Consider the following 17,605-nt stretch of genomic DNA (forward strand, 5'->3'; position numbering starts at 1 on the left):
TTGAGCAGCAGCAGTGTCAGTGGAGGTAGAGACAGCAGCTGCAACAGATACACTGGCAATGCTCACCGGCCACATCTGAGTTGTGCCCTTGTGTGCGGGGGGGCGAGAAGCGGCTGCGGAGGCAGGAGTGGGGGTGCTCTCTGTACGAGGAGCAGCTCTCACTCCCCGCAGCAACTCTCGGGCTCTGAAAAGGCATACTCATTCTCATAAAATCTAATGAAGTTAGCCTAAAATTAAAAGAAGTGGTACAATTTCCCAAACCAAAACTCAAGTGTAATTACCAAGTTTTTTTTTTTTTTTTTTTGTTTTTGTTTTGTTTTTGTTTGTTTGTTTGTTTGTTTTTTGTCTCTGTATGAAACACCAGTGGACCATGCACCACAATATAAATCAATATTGAGAACCATATTGCAATGATGGTCCTTAAGCAGCTTTATCTGCTTCTAGCATTTGCTCAGAAGCTTCTAACAATTGGGCTGCTGTAGCACCTTTTGGGAGTAGTCCTAATGCAAGTTTATTTTTTTTCATTAGCATTGTCATATGCTGACATATAAAAAATTTTTGTTTTCATCTCTTCTGTCAAGTCGGGATGTGATATTACCACTGAATATAAGTGATCCACAAATTTTGGATATGGCTCCACTCCCTCGTTTAATATTTGTAAAAGAGGGAGTTGCTTGTGCAGGATCATGCACAGTTTACAAAGCTTTATACGCCAATTCTTGTGAAAGTTGTAACACTTCAGTTTGAAACCATGCCTGCAAATCTGCACATACAAAAGGACAAGCACCAAGTAACATTTGTGCTTGCACTCTGTATAATGCATCGGTGTTCTGTCTAGGAATCACAGCTTCATTTTCACACAGCATTTGCCATTTATGATGAAATTGCAATTGTTGATTCCACCTTCCCCCCCCCCTCACTATCCCCTCTACCACCCTCCCCTCCCCATGTTGGATCTGGAAGAGGTGGAGCAGTGGGTGTTAAAGGGTTAAGGGAAGTAGGAGCAGGGATAGGGAACTGATCAGGGGATAAAAATGGATTAGTGCCCCTGGGTTGTTTAGGGTATTCTCCGGAGCAAAAAACTAGGGTTTTTTCAGGGGTATACTCATCCTTGGTCTCCAGTTCTTTCAGCTTCTTCAGCAGTTCCCTGAGTTGCTTGTCTCTGAGTCCCAGTTCTTTCCTTGGTTGTTGCTCTATAGCAGGCACTGATGGTGTTGACAGGTGAAGCAGAGGATTAATTGATGGCAACTGTGGTCAAGAAGATAAATCAGGCATCGGAGGTCGAGAGGAAGGCAGCGGTGGCAGAGTGTTTGGGAGCCGTGGCAGGCGGGCAGGAGGGGGGGTCTGCATTCTAAGGTTCCTCGCCTGTGTTCTCCAGCTTCTCTCCCTCTGGGTCCTCCGACGATTCTGGTGGTGTTTTCAGTCGCATTTCGTTTTGCTTCTCAGTCCCATTTTTGCTTTTCATCCGACCCTCCAGGGTCAAATGGCACAGTTGGCTGAGCTTGAATCAGTATAGTCCCTTCAGGTGCTGGTGGGGGCACCTTAGGTGTCTCAAATAACTGCCTAGAGGTCAAGTCCATATTTTGAGCATTCATCGGTATTGGTAGATCAGGTGTTAAGGCAGCAAACGCTGAGGCTGCTACTCTTTCACTTTTCGTTTCTTTTAAGGTTTCTCTAATCAATTTCCAGAGTGTGGCTAAGCGTCGTGCCTCCTTATCTCCATCGTTAATTTTATCCCATAGAGCAGTACCTATGGCTTCCCAAGTAGGTAACTCAAAAACGGTACCCATCGAGGGGATCAAGTCTCTATCCCGTGCCCATTTCAGTAATTCACGTAAGGTCCTGCCTTCGTGTGATAAACCTCTCTTAGAGAGAATACATTGGAGGAGCTTAACTACTGCCTCTTCTTCTTTAGAGAGTGTAGACCCCATCTCCTCCCCAGCCGCTCACCTTTTTCTTGGCAAGATTCTTCAATTCCGAGGTACCTCTTTCGTTCCGTAGCCGGGCACCAGCTACACAGACCGCCGGGGCAGCAGTCTCCTTTCGACTGGCTTCTCCGCTCCTGCCGCACCGTTCCTTCGGTCGGCTTTCTCGCTACCCTCTCATTCCAGCTGTCTTCATCGCTCCTGGAAGCAACAGCGAGAGGGTCCCTGTTCGGGCGCCAAATGTGGGAAAAAAATCCGCGGAGGCTTAAAGGACGACACGCAGTCACCAATATGGTTAAAGTGAAGTCGTTTATTAACAGTGGACACTCGCTTTATATAGAGCCTTTGTTTATATAATGATATCTTGCAGGTGGCTGTATCTTGGACACAAATTCTGTTCTCACAGAACTTCTGCTGGCTACCTCATTATCCTGTTATTCTTCTTTTCTACTGCCAGCTCCCTTATCTTTTTCCCATAGCTCATCTTTCAGTAACCTTGCAACTGGGTCTTAAGGCCTAAAGCTAAAGAGTCAGGATTGCTCACATGTCTGTTTTCTTCCAGACAGTTTCCCAACACCTTTGGGCCTGTTTGAGGACCTCAATATCCTTCTTGAACTGAGGGGCCCAGAACTGAACACAGTACTCAAGGTGTGGCCTTACCAGGGCTGAGTACAGGGGCAGAATCACCTCCTTGGACCTGCTGGTGACGCTGTTTCTGATACATGCCAGGATGCCATTGGCCTTCTTGGCCACCTGGGCACACTGCTGGCTCATGTTCAGCTTCCTGTCAATCCAGACTCCCAGGTCCCTTTCTGCCTGGCTGCTCTCCAACCACTCTGTACCCAGTCTGTAGCGCTGCATGGGGTTGTTGTGGCCAAAGTGCAGGACCCGGCACTTGGCCGTGTTGAACCTCATCCCATTATAGTTACAGCCAGAGACTGGTGTGCAGAGCCAAGGACACTGCCCAGTTCTGAGGAACATTTTGCCCTCTGGAAGGAGAAAAGGAGTAAAAAGGTCACACCTGAAACCCTCCTTTGGGGAGGAACAGAGAAGATAGATGGCCAAAACTGATCAAACTGAGTATTCCATCCCATACACATCATAGTCAGTATAAATTTGAGGGATCACAAGGGTCAAACCCCTTCCTGCTTCCCCTTCTTCACCTGTCCCTGTTTGCTTCAGCATCCTGGGAGGATTCCATCCATTCCTCTGCCTGTGCTCCTGATCCATGCCAGCCTGAATCTCTGTGTTTCTGCCTCCAGCTCCCAACTGCTGCTGACCCCAGGATTCCAGCCTGGACTTTCCCAGGGCTGCCCTGCAGCCTCAGTGGTGACGTGAGAGTTATTGGGGAAAAGGGGGGAGGAACATGGGATCAATTTTCCTGTGTATTTGTATAGATTTAGTAATTTTTCCTATTTATCATTACTGTTTCATTAAAGCTGTGTAGTTTAGTTTCCAACCCATCAGTCTCTCTCCCTTATTCTCTCTCCTTTCTTTATCAGGGAGGGGAGGGGGATTAATAGAGAGCATCTGTCATTTGGTTTGCCAGGCCAATGTTAAACCCTGACAGCCAGAGAAGCTGTGGCTGCCCCATCCCTGGCAGTGTCTCAGTCCAGGCTGGATGGGGCTTGGAGCAAACTGGGCTGGTGGGAGGTGTCCCTGCCCATGCAGGGGGGTTGGAACGAGATAATCTTTACAGTCCCTTCCAACCCAAACCCCACTGTGATTCTACAAATGTTGCATTTACAGTGGTTGCAAAAAGCCACGACTTGCAAGGATGAACAAATGAAAATTGCAGTAGTGGCATGTAGTAACATAGAGATTTTTCACCCCTAGTAAATCTTACCTTTGGCTCCCTAGCAGTGTGCAGAGATCTCCACACCATGCTGCCTGCCACCACAGGCCTGGGAAGTACTTCAAACCCCCTCAGAAGGGTTTATCACCTCAGATTTGGCTCAGGTCTCCAAGAATATCACCAGTACAGTGAATCCTTCTCATTTGTTTTTGGGATTAAACTGTAAGTAGTTGACAGAGACCAGATAATCAACAGTTTGTACTTACCTTTAGGCTGATGAGATTTGATTTTTTTTTTCAGAGCTGAAGTCTTACCTGTGTCATTCACTGACCAGCAGCAAAAAGCCTTTATCAAAGCAGCTGTAGAGCAGTTTCATTACTTTACTGAATTTTAGTTAACAATGTTTGCAAACAAAAAAGTGAAAACAAAGTAAGAAGTAAAAAAAATGTAAAAAAGTAAGAAAAAGCAGTAAAAAAAGGAAACTTGACCTGTATCTTTCCATGTACCATTGATAAATCTTGTTGGTGGTTACCCATATTGCAACATGGCTTTATTCACCCATATTAATTTATTCAGTGTTTAATTTTTATTCATTTACTTAGTAGATGCATAGTAGATGGAATTACCTATTAGCTGAAGTGGTCGTGTGATTTCCTTTTACTCTGCACTGTTTTATCCAAATTCACTGTGTTCATAAACAAAATTAACCATTTTTTTTCAGTTGCAAACAACTTCATACTATGATTTAGGAAATGTTTTTCGTTCAAACTCTACAAGAATAAAAAATATTAAACCTTCAGCTAGCAAAAAATTAAATATTAATAGCAGCTTATGTCCTTATTTTAAAATGAGTCTGCCTTTAGATTTAAATTTCTCTGACTCAGCAGATATAACTTTCAGCCCCCCCAAGGTGCAGTGCATTGCATAAGAACAGAGGGGAATCTAGTCAAGGGTGAAACATTTTATTTATTTTTATTGAAGTCAACTACCTGAAATAATTATTTTTACAAACTTACAAGTTCCATCTGAAAATGTCTTGTTGCTCTTACTTAAAAGAACTAAAAGGAAAAACAAACTAAGGAAGAAAGCCTAAAAGAAATTCATGCTGTTTACAAGCTTTTAAAATTTCCTTCAGTGAATTTATGCCCTTTAAATTGTGCTCCCTTTTTTATAATTGTGTAAAATACTTATAAACAATTATTCTCTATCAGATTTAGCTTTCCTTGTCTCATCTGAGAGAAGTTTTCAATTTTTTTTGCCATTTTTGTTTCCTCTTTGTATAGATCCTGAATTTTTCTTCACATAAATTATCAGAACTGTACAGTAACACAGGCAAAAACTCCCCCTCACCTGTACAACAGTGCTAAGTACCTCTTCACATTGGCCTTGGAAATTACTGATTATTTTTACTGAATGTTTCTGAAAAAATATCTATGTAAAACAAATGTGGCAAAAGAAATTTCAGCCTGGAAGTGCCAGCATAGCAACAATTTACTGTGGAAAGTGTGAGGAAACCTTAATCTAGGATATTGGTCCCTCTGCCTTCGATAATTTGAAAAAATGAACATAAAACCACTGACAATTTAGCAGAGTGTAATGAGCCATTGCTTGTCAAAAATAACATTGTAGGAAAAGGTCAGCTGCTCAGGACAGCAAGTGCCTGTGGATTGACAAGGTTAATCATAAAAATAAGTGGATCACTGCCAATTTCTCAGTTGCTTCTCAGTATCATAAAATATCTGCTTAAGAACAAATATACTATTTCTGTCAGGATACTCCCAAGATTATCAAAACTACAGAGAGGATTAAAATGCCCAATCATAAACCTCCAGAACTGATCAACATTGGCTCAATCCTAACTGACCTCACGGTATTAACAAGTGACTTGGGCATGAAAAAGTGCCTCCAAGATCTTCTTTAGCAATTCTAGAATTGGAGCTCTCAGAACATGGAGAAAACCAGCATTCCAAGTTTCCAAAATGCTGGATGCTTCCATCACCAGCCATCATTCCAGGGACAGCAGGGGAGCGTGAAGCAATTTAAACATAAATCCAAGGGCACGCAAACCTCTCCGGATCCAAGCGCCAGGTTGCAATTCCTAAGCTTGCATTCCAAGATTATGTTGCTGGCTATGCTTTTCTAGGAGTTTTCTGGTAGGCAGAATCACATTGCAGCTTCCACACCTGTATTTTTTTTTGTGTGTTTTCACATGCTTTTGGAAAGCATGTTTATCCACCGTGGAAAACTTGCACCTCCTGCAGCGCAGCCTGAGGTGAGTCAGGAAATGGCGCTTGAGGTGGCTGGATGTGCGGAAAGCAAGGAGGCACTGGCTGCACTTGAATGGCTTCTCCCCTGTATGAATCCTCAAATGTGGCTTCAAGTTTCCATTGTGGGCTGTGGAATAGCCACACTCCTCACACGAGTATATTTTAAAAGGCAGCTGTGTTTCTTTGTAGCTGCAGCCAGTAGATGAGCTTTCCTCACAAGAGTGGGAGGCCAGGTGCTGTTTCAACGCCAGCCATTTGGTTGTTGAATAGTCACAGTTTCTGCACTTGAAATGCCCCGTGTTATAATGGGTGATTCTGTGTCTTTTCAGGTGACTGGAAGTACGAAACTTCTTGTGACAAACACTGCAGCTGTGAGGTTTCTCACCCGTGTGTGTTCTCACGTGTAGTTTGAGGTTGCTTAAAATGTAAGTTGTGTAGTCACACTCCACACACTGATAAAATGAGGGCTGACTTTGTGCTACCAGATCACTTCCATTGCCTCTCTGGACATCTGGCTGTATTCCACAGACTTCTGAACCAAACAAGGAATGGATGCTGTCTGAAGCTTCCAAAGAACCAAAATCTCTTTCTGGACAGATGCCTACATGCATTTCATTAAGTCCTTCATCTGTATGTATTTTCTGGTGCAGCTTAAAGTCACTGTGAACAGCAGTAGCATAACTACAATGTTGGCATTTGTACGTTCTGAAAGGAGAGAAGCTGAGAGGCCATGGATCTCGTAAGTTTTCCACTGATCTGTGGTAGGCATCATCATCCTGAACTTGGGAATGAGAGGCCTTGGAGTTGAAGTGAAGTTCCTCTTTGCAAGTTACACTGTCCACTTCATGTGAATTCAGAACAACTTCTGAACTGTTCCCAATATTAGGTGGGCTGTTGCTTCCACAGCTCTTTTCAGGAAATTTCTTTCTAGAGCATGTTTTCTTACTGTCCTGCACACCACCTCCCTGCTCCAAGTCTACTTCTGAAGCCAGCATTCCCCCACTGAGACCAATACCCTCTCTTCCAGGAGACAGAGAAAAAAGATCCCGAGACTCTCTGCCAACTCTGCACATTTTGTTTTTATGATATTCCTTGCTCTGGTTTGTATAACCATTACCATTAGGCTCCAACTGCTCATGAAATTTCTTATGAAAGCTAAGATGTCCTCTGGTGTAAAACACTGCATTACACTCATCACATGTGTAAGTCCTTAAAGGTCTTTGAGCTTTTTTTCCTCCACTTACAAAGTCGAGTTGCTGCCCTTGGCACATTTCTTGGCCTGCATGTAATCTTCTGTGTCTCTTTAACCCAGCCATGGTGGCAAATGCTGAGTGGCAGAACTCACAGGGATATGGCTTGGCCCCTGTGTGTATGTGGCTGTGCCTTACCATGCTTGCAAAATATAATGAAAAAAAGGTGCAAAACCTGCACTGATACAGTTTATATCCAGCATGCCAGTACATGTGATTTAACAGATAGGATAGGCTAATGCAGGAGTAATCACACTGAGGACACTGGTAAGGTGGCCTCTCTTTATGTCCCTTCAAATGATGAACAAAAATCCGAGGATTTGATGAAACAAAGAAACAAAATTTGCAGGAAAAACTAACTGGCTCACCCATAGGTGTGAAGTCTCTTTCCATTTTCATGAAAAAATTCTCATATTTACTCTCTTTTTTCTTACTCCCCGATTTTTTTTCTTCAGATTTTTTCTGCCTGATTTTTCTTGCATTTATTCTATTTTTTCTTGCCTTTTGCAGCCTAGCAATCTTCTTATGGAACTTAAGGTGGTTGTTAAGGTTGACAGAAAAGAAAAAGGTTCTTTTACAAAAGCAGCACTTATGTATTTTCTTATCTTTATGAGCTGCATGAACATGTTTCTTTAGATGCGAGCTGCATTTATATACAGAATTGCAAAATCTACACTTAAAACTCAGTGCTTCAGGCTGATTTATAGAACAGGATGCTAGAGAAAGAGGTTTGATGGTCACATTGGTATTTAGACACGTTAAGTCTTCTTGCTGGCTTTGGAATTCTTTTGGGCTTGCATTATGAGAAACAGCTTTTTGTTGCCTGTATTTTTTTTTATGAAATGGTACTAATGTCTTAATAATATGCTTCCCAGTAGTATTTGGCTCAGGAGAAGTGGAAGCCTTCATCTCTGCTTTCCCTACATCTTTAAGCAATTCTTCTGAAGTAGGAGAACATCCATTGAGAAGCAGAGTAGAATAATCATAGGTGCATTGTGGTTCTTCTTTCACGTCATGTTCCAAATGGGAACTCTGAGTTTCATCTTCAAATTTGCTTCTCTTTCTCTTTTTTTTATTAGTTTCATTGCCTCCACTCTTTGAAGGATCTACAGGGGAACAGCAAGTCACATGCATGACATTTCAATCAATCAGCAATGTTCATGATGAACTGGTATTAATAATCCCAAATTGCCTAACAACTTCCTTGCTCTTCACTCTTTTCCTTAATATTTTCTTATCTTCGCTTTCCTGGTGTCTCTCTCCATGCTTTCCTCCCCCCAAAATTTAAATAATATTTTAAGGAATTCTGAGAAGCCTCCTTCCTTCCACTTCCTCTTTTCACACAAAGCTCTGAATTTCTCAGGAAAACACTGCATGCCCTGCAGTTTTTAATGAAACAATTTTATGCCAGAATTCCTGTCAAAGTACTATTACTGTACTTGCCATTCCATTCTCAAAAGTAAAATGCTCCTTTGGCTTTTTTATTTATTGATTTTCAGATTCTTTTCCCTATTGAAAGGCTGCCCCTTTGCAGCACAATAAAACCACACCAACTTCCTGTAGTTTTCACTACTTTTCACAGGCCCCTGTGAAAGAATTACACATATTCCAGCCAATACCAGTATATGGTAACAATATATGATGAAAAGCTTTCTCTAAAATAAGCAGGCTTGGCACTCATAATAATAAGTTTTCCTACCTATTTCAAAACCTTGTGATTCAGCAGATTTCTTGAGCTGTTGCACGAGTCTTATTAAAAAGTTACCTTTCATTTCAGCAATTGTCTCCATCTCCTTGGGGATTTCGGGTTGTTTCTCTTGAGTGCCAATGGGAACAGTACTTGCAACACTGACAAGTTCCTCTCTGTGTCTGGGATCTTCTCCATGTTTGGGATCCTCTCCCTGTTTGGATATCACTGCCAATGTCAACTCTCTACTTGTCTCAACAGTATCTTCTCCATCCTCACTGCCAGCAGCGGAGAGGAGAGGAGGTGTCTTTGGAAAGCCATCATCACCATCACATTCTTTTGTTTCACTGCTTTTTTTAACCTCTGTAAGCTCTGTTTTGCAAGGCTCTGCAGGCAGCACATTATGTTTAGCTGTGCCTGCATCACACCCATCACTTAAAGACGATTTTGAGCTGTTACACACCCTCTCAGCAACCCATTTGCCTTCAGAGCATTTCAGACTATTATCCTTACAGTCGGCAGCTTTGTTTTCTTCCCAAATGCTTAAGCTGTCCCTGTCATTTGAAAGCGTCACGTCGCCCTTTAGGAAAACGCTATTGCTTAATGGAATCTCCTCCTCATCCTCCTTCACCTCGGGGACCGACGCTGCCTGTTCCGCGGTGTCATCCTGCAGAAAATCAACATCGCTCAGCACCAGGACAGTGATGGGCAGAACGATTTCAAAGGCATCCGGATCTGAGGGGGGGAAAAAAAAAAAAAAAAAAAAAGAGAGAATATTAAGCCTCATACCAAAACACCTGCAAGAACCGCAACCCCACTTCCCCTTCCCCTCGGCCCCATCCCTCTGCGCATGCGCCGAACTCTTTTCCGCGCGCGCATGGTAACAGTTGCCGCCACCACCTCCACCCTCCCCCCCCTCCTTCCCCGCTCCGTCCCCCCAGGCTAACGGGGCACCTACCGCTGTCTTCCGCCGGCTCCGGTTTCCCCAGCGCCACCGACATCTCCCCGCCGGGCCCGGCCCGAGGCCGAGCCGGTACCTGACAGCCCAAGGCCACGATCCCTCCCTACGCACCTCTCCGCGGAAGCCCTGCGCGCCTGCGCGGACGCCGGGAACGCGAGAGAGAGGGGGGCGTGCCCGGCTGCCGCCTCCCGATTGGATGGAGCTGCAGGGGGCGTGGCCTCCGCAGGGCGGGCTGCGGGTGGTGCCCGCCCCCTTCCCCTGAGGTAAATGCGCGCGAAGTGGGGCTCTCACTGGTTGCCTCAGGGCTGGCGCAGGCGCTTTAAAATTGTCTAAAAATAATTTTCTTCACCCCCTACCTGGACCTGTGTACCGCAACCGTGGGCAAGGAGGTTTTATGTTGGTTTTTTTTTTTCTCGAAAGCTCTACAAAACCCATTCTCATTTTAAGCACATAGCCCGTCAACCAGGCAGTGGAGGGCTGGGACTTCTCCGTGCCCCTGAGGTGTTCCCTGGTCAGGCAGCGGTACAGGAGATGCTTGTGGTGGGGTGGCCATGGAAACCCGTGTTTCCTTCAGCACAACCTCTGAGGAGGGGAGATGGGGGTCTGAGGGGTTGTTTACAACAGGTCTGTTGTTTACAACAGTATGTTTACAACATAAAGGCCTGGGGACCTGTATGGTGGGGGAGGCTGAGGAGGTGCCAGCAGCAGCTTCCCCATCCTGTTGTCTCCATAGATAGTAGGGACAGTCCCTCAGAGGTGGCTTCAGGAGTGGGATTCAGAGTGTTTTGATAAGGATCCAAGCTCAGAAATCGATGTCTTGCTTCACTGAAGCTGATAACGGAAGAAGAGGGTTGTTGAGTGAATTATTTCTCAGGGTTTAAAGACTGCTTTCCGCTGCTCTTGCTTGCTGCTCTCCAAGAGGCTCTTGGCCACTCAGCTTATTAACTGATAGGAAAAAGTTAAAAATAAAAACCATGGTGTCGTTAGACCCAAAGGGTTTCACTTACAGTGAAGTAAATTATTATACTGGGTCTGGTTAGCATAGCGTCCTGCTTTGGACCAGGATAAGGGTAGTTTTCTGTCTTGTACCTTTGCTTTCAGCTAAGTCTCTTGTAAGTAGCTGCACTTGCTGAAATAAACAGCAAGTTTCTCAGTCAGTGTCTGATTCTAGGACTGATAACACTCTATGTTTATAGTTGCAGCTAGAGACTGGTATGCAGAGCCAAGGACACTGCTCAACTCTGAGGAACATTTTGCTCTCTGGAAGGAGAAAAGGAGTAAAAAGGTCACACCTGCAACCCTCCCTTAGGGATAAATGGACAATATAGATGACCAAAACTGATCAAACAGAGTATTCCATCCCATACACATCATAGTCAGTATAAATTTGAGGGATCACAAGGGTCAAACACCTTCCTCCTTCTCCTTCTTCGCCTGTCCCTGTTTGTTTTGGCATCCTGGGAGGATTCCACCCATTCCTCTGCCTGTGCTCCTGATCCATGCCAGCCTGAATCTGTGTGTTCCTGCCTCCAGCTCCCAACTGCTGCTGACCCCAGGATTCCAGCCTGGACTTCCCCAGGGCTGCCCTGCAGCCTCAGTGGTGACATGAGATTATTCAGATATTCAACAGAATATTGAGATTATCTGTTATTCAGTTTAATTGCCAGGCTGGTGTTATACCGTGTCACACAGAGTTAATTTTTTTCATAGCAGCCAGTATGGTGCTGTGCTTGGTTTCTGTGATGAAAACAGCCCTTTATAATGCACCAGGATTTGGGCTGAACAGTGTTTCCACAACTTCAAAACCTTCATTGTTTCTTTTCTCTCCTGTGGAGGAGGCTGGAGGCTGGCCAGAGGTTGGGAAGGGACACAGCTGGGACAGCTGACCCCAGCTCCCCCTAGGAATTTGATCCAAATGACTGACATAGACTCATTCTACACCATATGTCTACCTTGTGTGTTGTTAACACCATTTAGTTACAAATCAAACAACACCATGCCAGCTGCTATGCAGAGCTCTTAACTCCCTCCAATCCTTGAGCCAGTGCAGGAGCTGTTGGCCTAGAGAGTCAGAGGAGGATTTGTTCCTTTTTTTTTTTGCTGCTCAACTACTCGTGCTCTGAGGGTGTTGGCTGACAGCGAAGGAAGGTGAATTAAAAAGTAAACCAGCAATGAAAGTAATATTTGTCACATTTGTGCTGAAGGGATTATTTTCAACTGCTCTGGTGAGCTCTCGGATGCTGCCAAAAGTTTGCAGTCCCTTATAACAAAGTGAGTATACAGTGAATCCCTCCTGCAAGGCCTGAGAGGAAAATGTTATGGTTTGTTGAATCCAGTAGTTCATTCCACGGGAAGTGGAACATGCATGTGTGTTAGAAAAAGGCAAGGACAAGTGTAACCTTCTCTGTCTGGTTGAAATTCAACGAAACCCATGCTAACTTTGGCATGTAGCCAGTCATCAGGAAATTTTGTTTATATGCATAAAAATGTTACCATCTGGAAAGTGAAAAAAAAACCTTCCAGGTAGAGTGATTTTCCTGTATATACAGGTGTGTTGGTAGCCTTTATACATAGAATCATAGAATGGTTTGGGTTGGAGGGCATCTTTAAAGGCCATCTAGACCAGCCCCTCTGAAGTGAGCAGAGACATCTTCAACTAGATCAGGTTGCTCAGGGCCCCATCCAACATGACCTTGAATTTTTCCAGGGATGGGGCATCTACCACTTCTCTGGGCAACCTGGCCAGTGTTTCACCACCCACATCATAAAAATGTCTCCTTGTATTTGGTCTGAACCTCCCCTCTTCTTCTATAAAACCATTACTCCTTGTCCTGTCACTACAGGCCCTGCTAAAAAGCTTGTCTCTGTCTTTCTTGTAGCCCCGTTATATACTGAAAGGCTGCAATAAAGTCTCCCTGGAACTTTCTCCAGGTTGAACAACCCCTTCTGTCCTCATAGGATGTGATCATCTCCATGGACTTCTTCTGGATCTGCTCACAAGTCTTTCCTGTGCTGAAGATTCCAGAGCTGAACAGAGCACTGCAGGTGGGGTCTGAAGAGAGCACAGCAGAATCCCCTCCCTCAACCTGCTGCCCATGCTGATTTTGACCTTGCCCAGGATAAGGCCCTCTTGAACTGAGGGGCCCAGAACTGGACACAATACTCCAGGTGTGGCCTCACCAATGCAGAATAGAGGGGGAGGAGAACCTCTCTTGACCTACTAACCACACCCTTTCTAATGCAGCCCAGGATGCCATTGGCCTTCTTGGCCACAAGGGCACATTGCTGGCTCATGGTCATCCTCTTGTCTACCAGGACCCCCAGGTCTCTTTCACCTTCACTGCTCTCCAGCAGGTCAGCCCCCAACCTATACTGGGACATCGTGTTGTTCTTCCCCAAATGCAAAACTCTACACTTCCCCTTGTTGAATTTCATCATGTTTCTCCCTGCCCAACTCTCCAGCCTGTCTAAGTCTCTCTGAATGGCAGCACAGCCTTCTGGTGTGTCAGCCACTCCTCCCAGCTTAGTGTCATCAGCAAACTTGCTGAGGGTACATTCTATACCCTCATCCAAGTCGTTGATGAAGATATTGAACAACACCGGTCCCAGTACCGACCCCTGAGGGACTCCACTAGTCACGCACCTGCAACCAGATTCTGCCCCATTGACTACAACTCTCTGACTCCTTCCTTTCAACCAGTTCCTGATCCACCTCACTACCTGATCACCAAACCCATACTTGATCAACTTATCTACAAGGATGCTGTGAGAGACGGTGCCAAATGCTTTACTGAAATCAAGATAAGCCACATCTACCGCTCTTCCATCATCTATCCACCTAGTAATTTCCTCTTAGAAGGCTATGAGGTTAGTCAAACATGATTTACCCTTGATAAAACCATGCTGACTGCTCTTGATGACCCCCATGTCCTTGATATGCCTGGAGATAGTGACAAGAACAAGTTGTTCCATCACCTTTCCAGGGATGGAGGTGAGGCTGACCGGTCTATAGTTACCCGGGTCCTCCTTCTTGCCCTTCTTGTAGACTGGAGTGACATTTGCTATCCTCCAGTCCTCAGGCACCTCTCCTGTTACCCATGACTTATTGAAGATGATGGAGAGTGGCCTAGCAATGACCTCCGCCAGCTCCCTCAGCACCCTTGGATGCATTCCATCTGGACCCATCAACTTATGGATGTCCAGATTACTCAGCTGATCCCTAACCCAATCCTCATATACTATATCAAACTCCTCATTTATCTTGACTACTTCTGGGGTTAAATGAATCTGGGGCTCATGCAGAAACCCTGCAGGAGTAAAGACAGAGGCAAAGAAGGCGTTCAGCACCTCTGCCTTCTTTATATCCTCTGTCACCAGGGCTCCCAGCTCATTCTTTAGTGGGCCAATATTGCCTCTAGTGTTGGTTTTGCTAGCTATGTATTTGAAAAAGCCCTTTCTATTATCCTTAACCCGACTTGCAAGGTTAAGTTCCAAGGAGGCCTTAGCTTTCCTAATTGCCTCCCTACATCCTCTGACAACAGTCCTATATTCCTCCCAAGTGACCAGCCCCCCCTTCCATGATCTGTAGATTTTCCTTTTCCACTTAAGTTTTCCCAGCAGTTCCTTTTTTAACCATGCTGGTCTCCTAGCTCCCTTACTAGATTTCCTAACCATAGGGATGCTCTGATCCTGTGCTTGCAAATAGTGGTTCTTGAATATTGACCAGCTATCTTGAGCCCCTTTATCTTCTAACACCTTGTCCCATGGGATTTCTCTTAACAGTTGATTGAGGAGGCCAAAGTTTGCCCTGTGGAAGTCCAGGGTTCTGGTCCTACTGGGTATTCTGTTCCTTCCACACAGGATCCTGAACTCTACCATCTCATGATCACTGCAGCCAAGGCTGCCATTGACCACCACTGCTTCAACAAGGCCCTCCTTGTTGGTTAGTACAAGATCCAGCAGCGCTCCTCTTCTAGTCGGCTTGTCCACCATTTGCATTAAGAAGTTATCATCAATGCACTGGAGGAACCTCCTAGACTGTGAAAAGCTGGCTGTGTGAGTCAACCAGCAGATATCAGGGTAGTTAAAATCTCCCATGAGGACTAGGGACTGAAGTTGCGAGGCTGCTTTCAGCTGCCTGTAGAAGGCCTCATCAACCTCCTCGCCTTGATCAGGAGGTCTGTAGTAGACCCCCACAACTGTATCGCCCACACCAGCCTGCCCCTTAATTCTTACCCACAGACTTTCAACTTGCCCCTCATCAGCCCCTGCACAAAACTCAACACATTCTAGTTGCTCTCTCACATAAAGAGCAACTCCACCACCTCTCTTCCCCACCCTATCTTTCCGAAAAAGCACATAACCATCCATGGCCACATTCCAGTCATGTGACCTATCCCACCATGTCTCTGTTATTGCTACCAGATCATAACCCTTAGCCCGTACACTGACCTCTAACTCTTCTTGCTTATTCCCCATGCTGCGTGCATTAGTATACAGACATTTCAGGAAACAAACAGAGCACACTGGTGGGACTAAATCCTCCCTAGACCACCTGCCTTCGGGCCCCGGTTCGTTCTTCTTGTGTTTCAGGACCGCACTATCGCGTGTCCCTGGGGGCTCCGTTTCAGGACCGCGTCGCGTGTCCCTAGGGCTCCGTTTCAGGAGCGCACTATCGCGTGTCCCTGGGAGACTCCATTTCAGGACTGCACTGACTTGATGCGCACTCAGAGCTCCGCTTCAGCTTCAGCATTCCTCAGGCTTGAGTTCCGCGCGCCAACTTGCTGCGCCTTTCGAGCCTCATTCTTTTCTCCTGCCTGGCTCGCCATTCCGGGCTGTTGTCTAGCCATGCTGGGCTTTTACTCCGAGCTTCTACACGCCGCCTTCAGCATTTAAGCCTGGCCTTGTGGAGCTTTTTTCCGTGGTTGCGTTTTTGGAGCTCTTTATGGAGCGTCTCGCACCACTGTAGTAGCTCCATCTGACGTGGTTGCGTATTTCGAAGCTCTTTATACTGCCTTCCGCGTTTAAGCCAGGCTTTGTAGAGCTTCCCGCACAAACGTGGTCGTGTAGAGCTTCCTTTTTTACCTCAGCGTTCACGGCTTGCTCTCGTTGCCCGCATTCTCCACCAGATGTTGCGGCGAACCCTTTTCTCGGGGACACGGCTCTTCTCAGGAGCTCTCTTGCCGTCTCTCTTCCCAGGTGTCTCTCTGCATCTCAGGCATCTTCATCTCTTGTCTGTCCTTCTGCTTCTGACTGACTCTGCTTCTGGGAGCATGCCTTTTATCTTGCCCTTCAGCCCTGCCCATTTCCGGCTGGGGCAGGCCCTAATTAGTGGGCACACCTGGGCCTAAGCTCCCAGTTCATTATCAGCGACACCTGAGGACTTGTGATTTTCTCTACACAGTTATATTTTCGAAAAGAAGTTGCAAAACCCCTCGTCGAGAGCATTTTCAAAACCCTCCTAACTGGGAGTATTAAATTAGGAAAAATTGAGAGGAATATTTGTTTCATCTCTTGTGGTCAGAAGACTTGATACTCCAGGCTGGGTGAAGCAGGTGCTTGTGTGAGCAGGATGTCTTGTCTAGATTTTTTTCTGCCACAGCACTCCTCAGGAGTCCTTCTTGTTCCTCCTGTGCTACAAAAGACACAAAAAAGGAACAAAACAATCAACCAAAGAAACAAATACAAAAAGGAACAAAAATGTCTCTCCCTGCCAGAACAGATCGATTCTCCACAAGAGGGCTCTGCCGCCCGGGTTTGCTCCCCAGCTGCGCTGAGAGAGGCTCTGAAATCTAAACGATCCTGCCCCTGTTCATCTGGTCCAGAGCATCCCCTGGGGAAAAGGGTGGTGGATAAGAGGTGAATTTCTGGTAGAAATTACGGAGGAAAAAATGAATAATCTCAGCTGTAATTGTCAAAATTAACGGGAAGGTAATATCCCACACAGTTGTTATTCCCACTCCATAGGTGACTTTCAAAATGCAGAAGCCCCAGCTGTTGCAAGAAGTCCCTTGTCAATAGGATTTATTTTTGTCTGTGAGTCAACTCTCAGTTCCTACCAATGTGTACACTGCTGTGCTGATGGACAGTCAAATATGTACCTTGTATTTGTGGGAGATAATAAAATTTGAAAAACAAGATGGAAAATATTGGACACTGTAAGGTATTGAAGTATACCCAGTAAAAATGCTGCTATTATTATTATTATTATTATTATTATTATTATTATTATTATTATTATTATTATTGTGGTGGTGGTGGTTGTTATTGTTATTTGGATTGTGGACATCTTGAGGCAGAATGGTGGCCCACATTTATTCAGCTAAGATAAACTATTGACCTGAAATGCATAACTTGGCAGTGTAGTCACCCTGGGCTGCTTCTAGAGCAGTGGTTTTTGTCCTCATGCATCCAGTGCTGTACTTTGGAAAGGACCTGTGACAGCAGTTAAGGTCTTACATCAGGATGCTTCAGTTTGCCAGACATTTCTCTCTGCCTTCAAAAAGAAACTTTTAGACTTCTTCAAGCTGAAGAAGGTTGAAAACCATTGTTATACAGTGAGAGCAGAGGTGAGGTGCTCTACTAGAGTTCAGCAAGTCTGAATCACCTTTTAATGGTGTCTTTCTTGATTATGGAAGAAATAAAGGGAAATCACACTCCTAATAAGCAAACTGTGGCTCCAATTCTAAATTGAGGTGGAGAGTGTGTGTCGCTCTGCCTG

At 45.2% G+C, this 17,605-nt stretch overlaps 1 protein-coding gene and 1 long non-coding RNA gene across 2 annotated transcripts; one reads left to right on the forward strand and one right to left on the reverse strand.

The window, feature by feature from the left end:
• Positions 1-4,666: 4,666 nt before the first annotated feature.
• LOC139795306 (zinc finger protein 11-like) lies at positions 4,667-10,040 on the reverse strand. The gene is made up of 3 exons (XM_071742155.1): positions 9,883-10,040; positions 9,003-9,659; positions 4,667-8,343 (listed from the first exon to the last, which is right to left on the reverse strand). The coding sequence occupies exons 1-3, from the start codon at positions 9,923-9,925 to the stop codon at positions 5,819-5,821; spliced, it is 3,225 nt and encodes a 1,074-aa protein (XP_071598256.1). The 5' UTR covers positions 9,926-10,040; the 3' UTR covers positions 4,667-5,818.
• Positions 10,041-10,141: 101 nt separating this feature from the next.
• Positions 10,142-17,103, forward strand: LOC139795312 (uncharacterized). Its single transcript, XR_011725448.1, has 3 exons — positions 10,142-10,509; positions 12,817-12,930; positions 16,607-17,103. It is a non-coding gene; the product is annotated as an uncharacterized lncRNA (long non-coding RNA).
• Positions 17,104-17,605: the final 502 nt, after the last annotated feature.

The sequence above is a fragment of the Heliangelus exortis genome, chromosome 3, assembly GCF_036169615.1.
Source record: "Heliangelus exortis chromosome 3, bHelExo1.hap1, whole genome shotgun sequence".
In the NCBI taxonomy this organism is placed as follows: Eukaryota; Metazoa; Chordata; class Aves; order Apodiformes; family Trochilidae; genus Heliangelus; species Heliangelus exortis.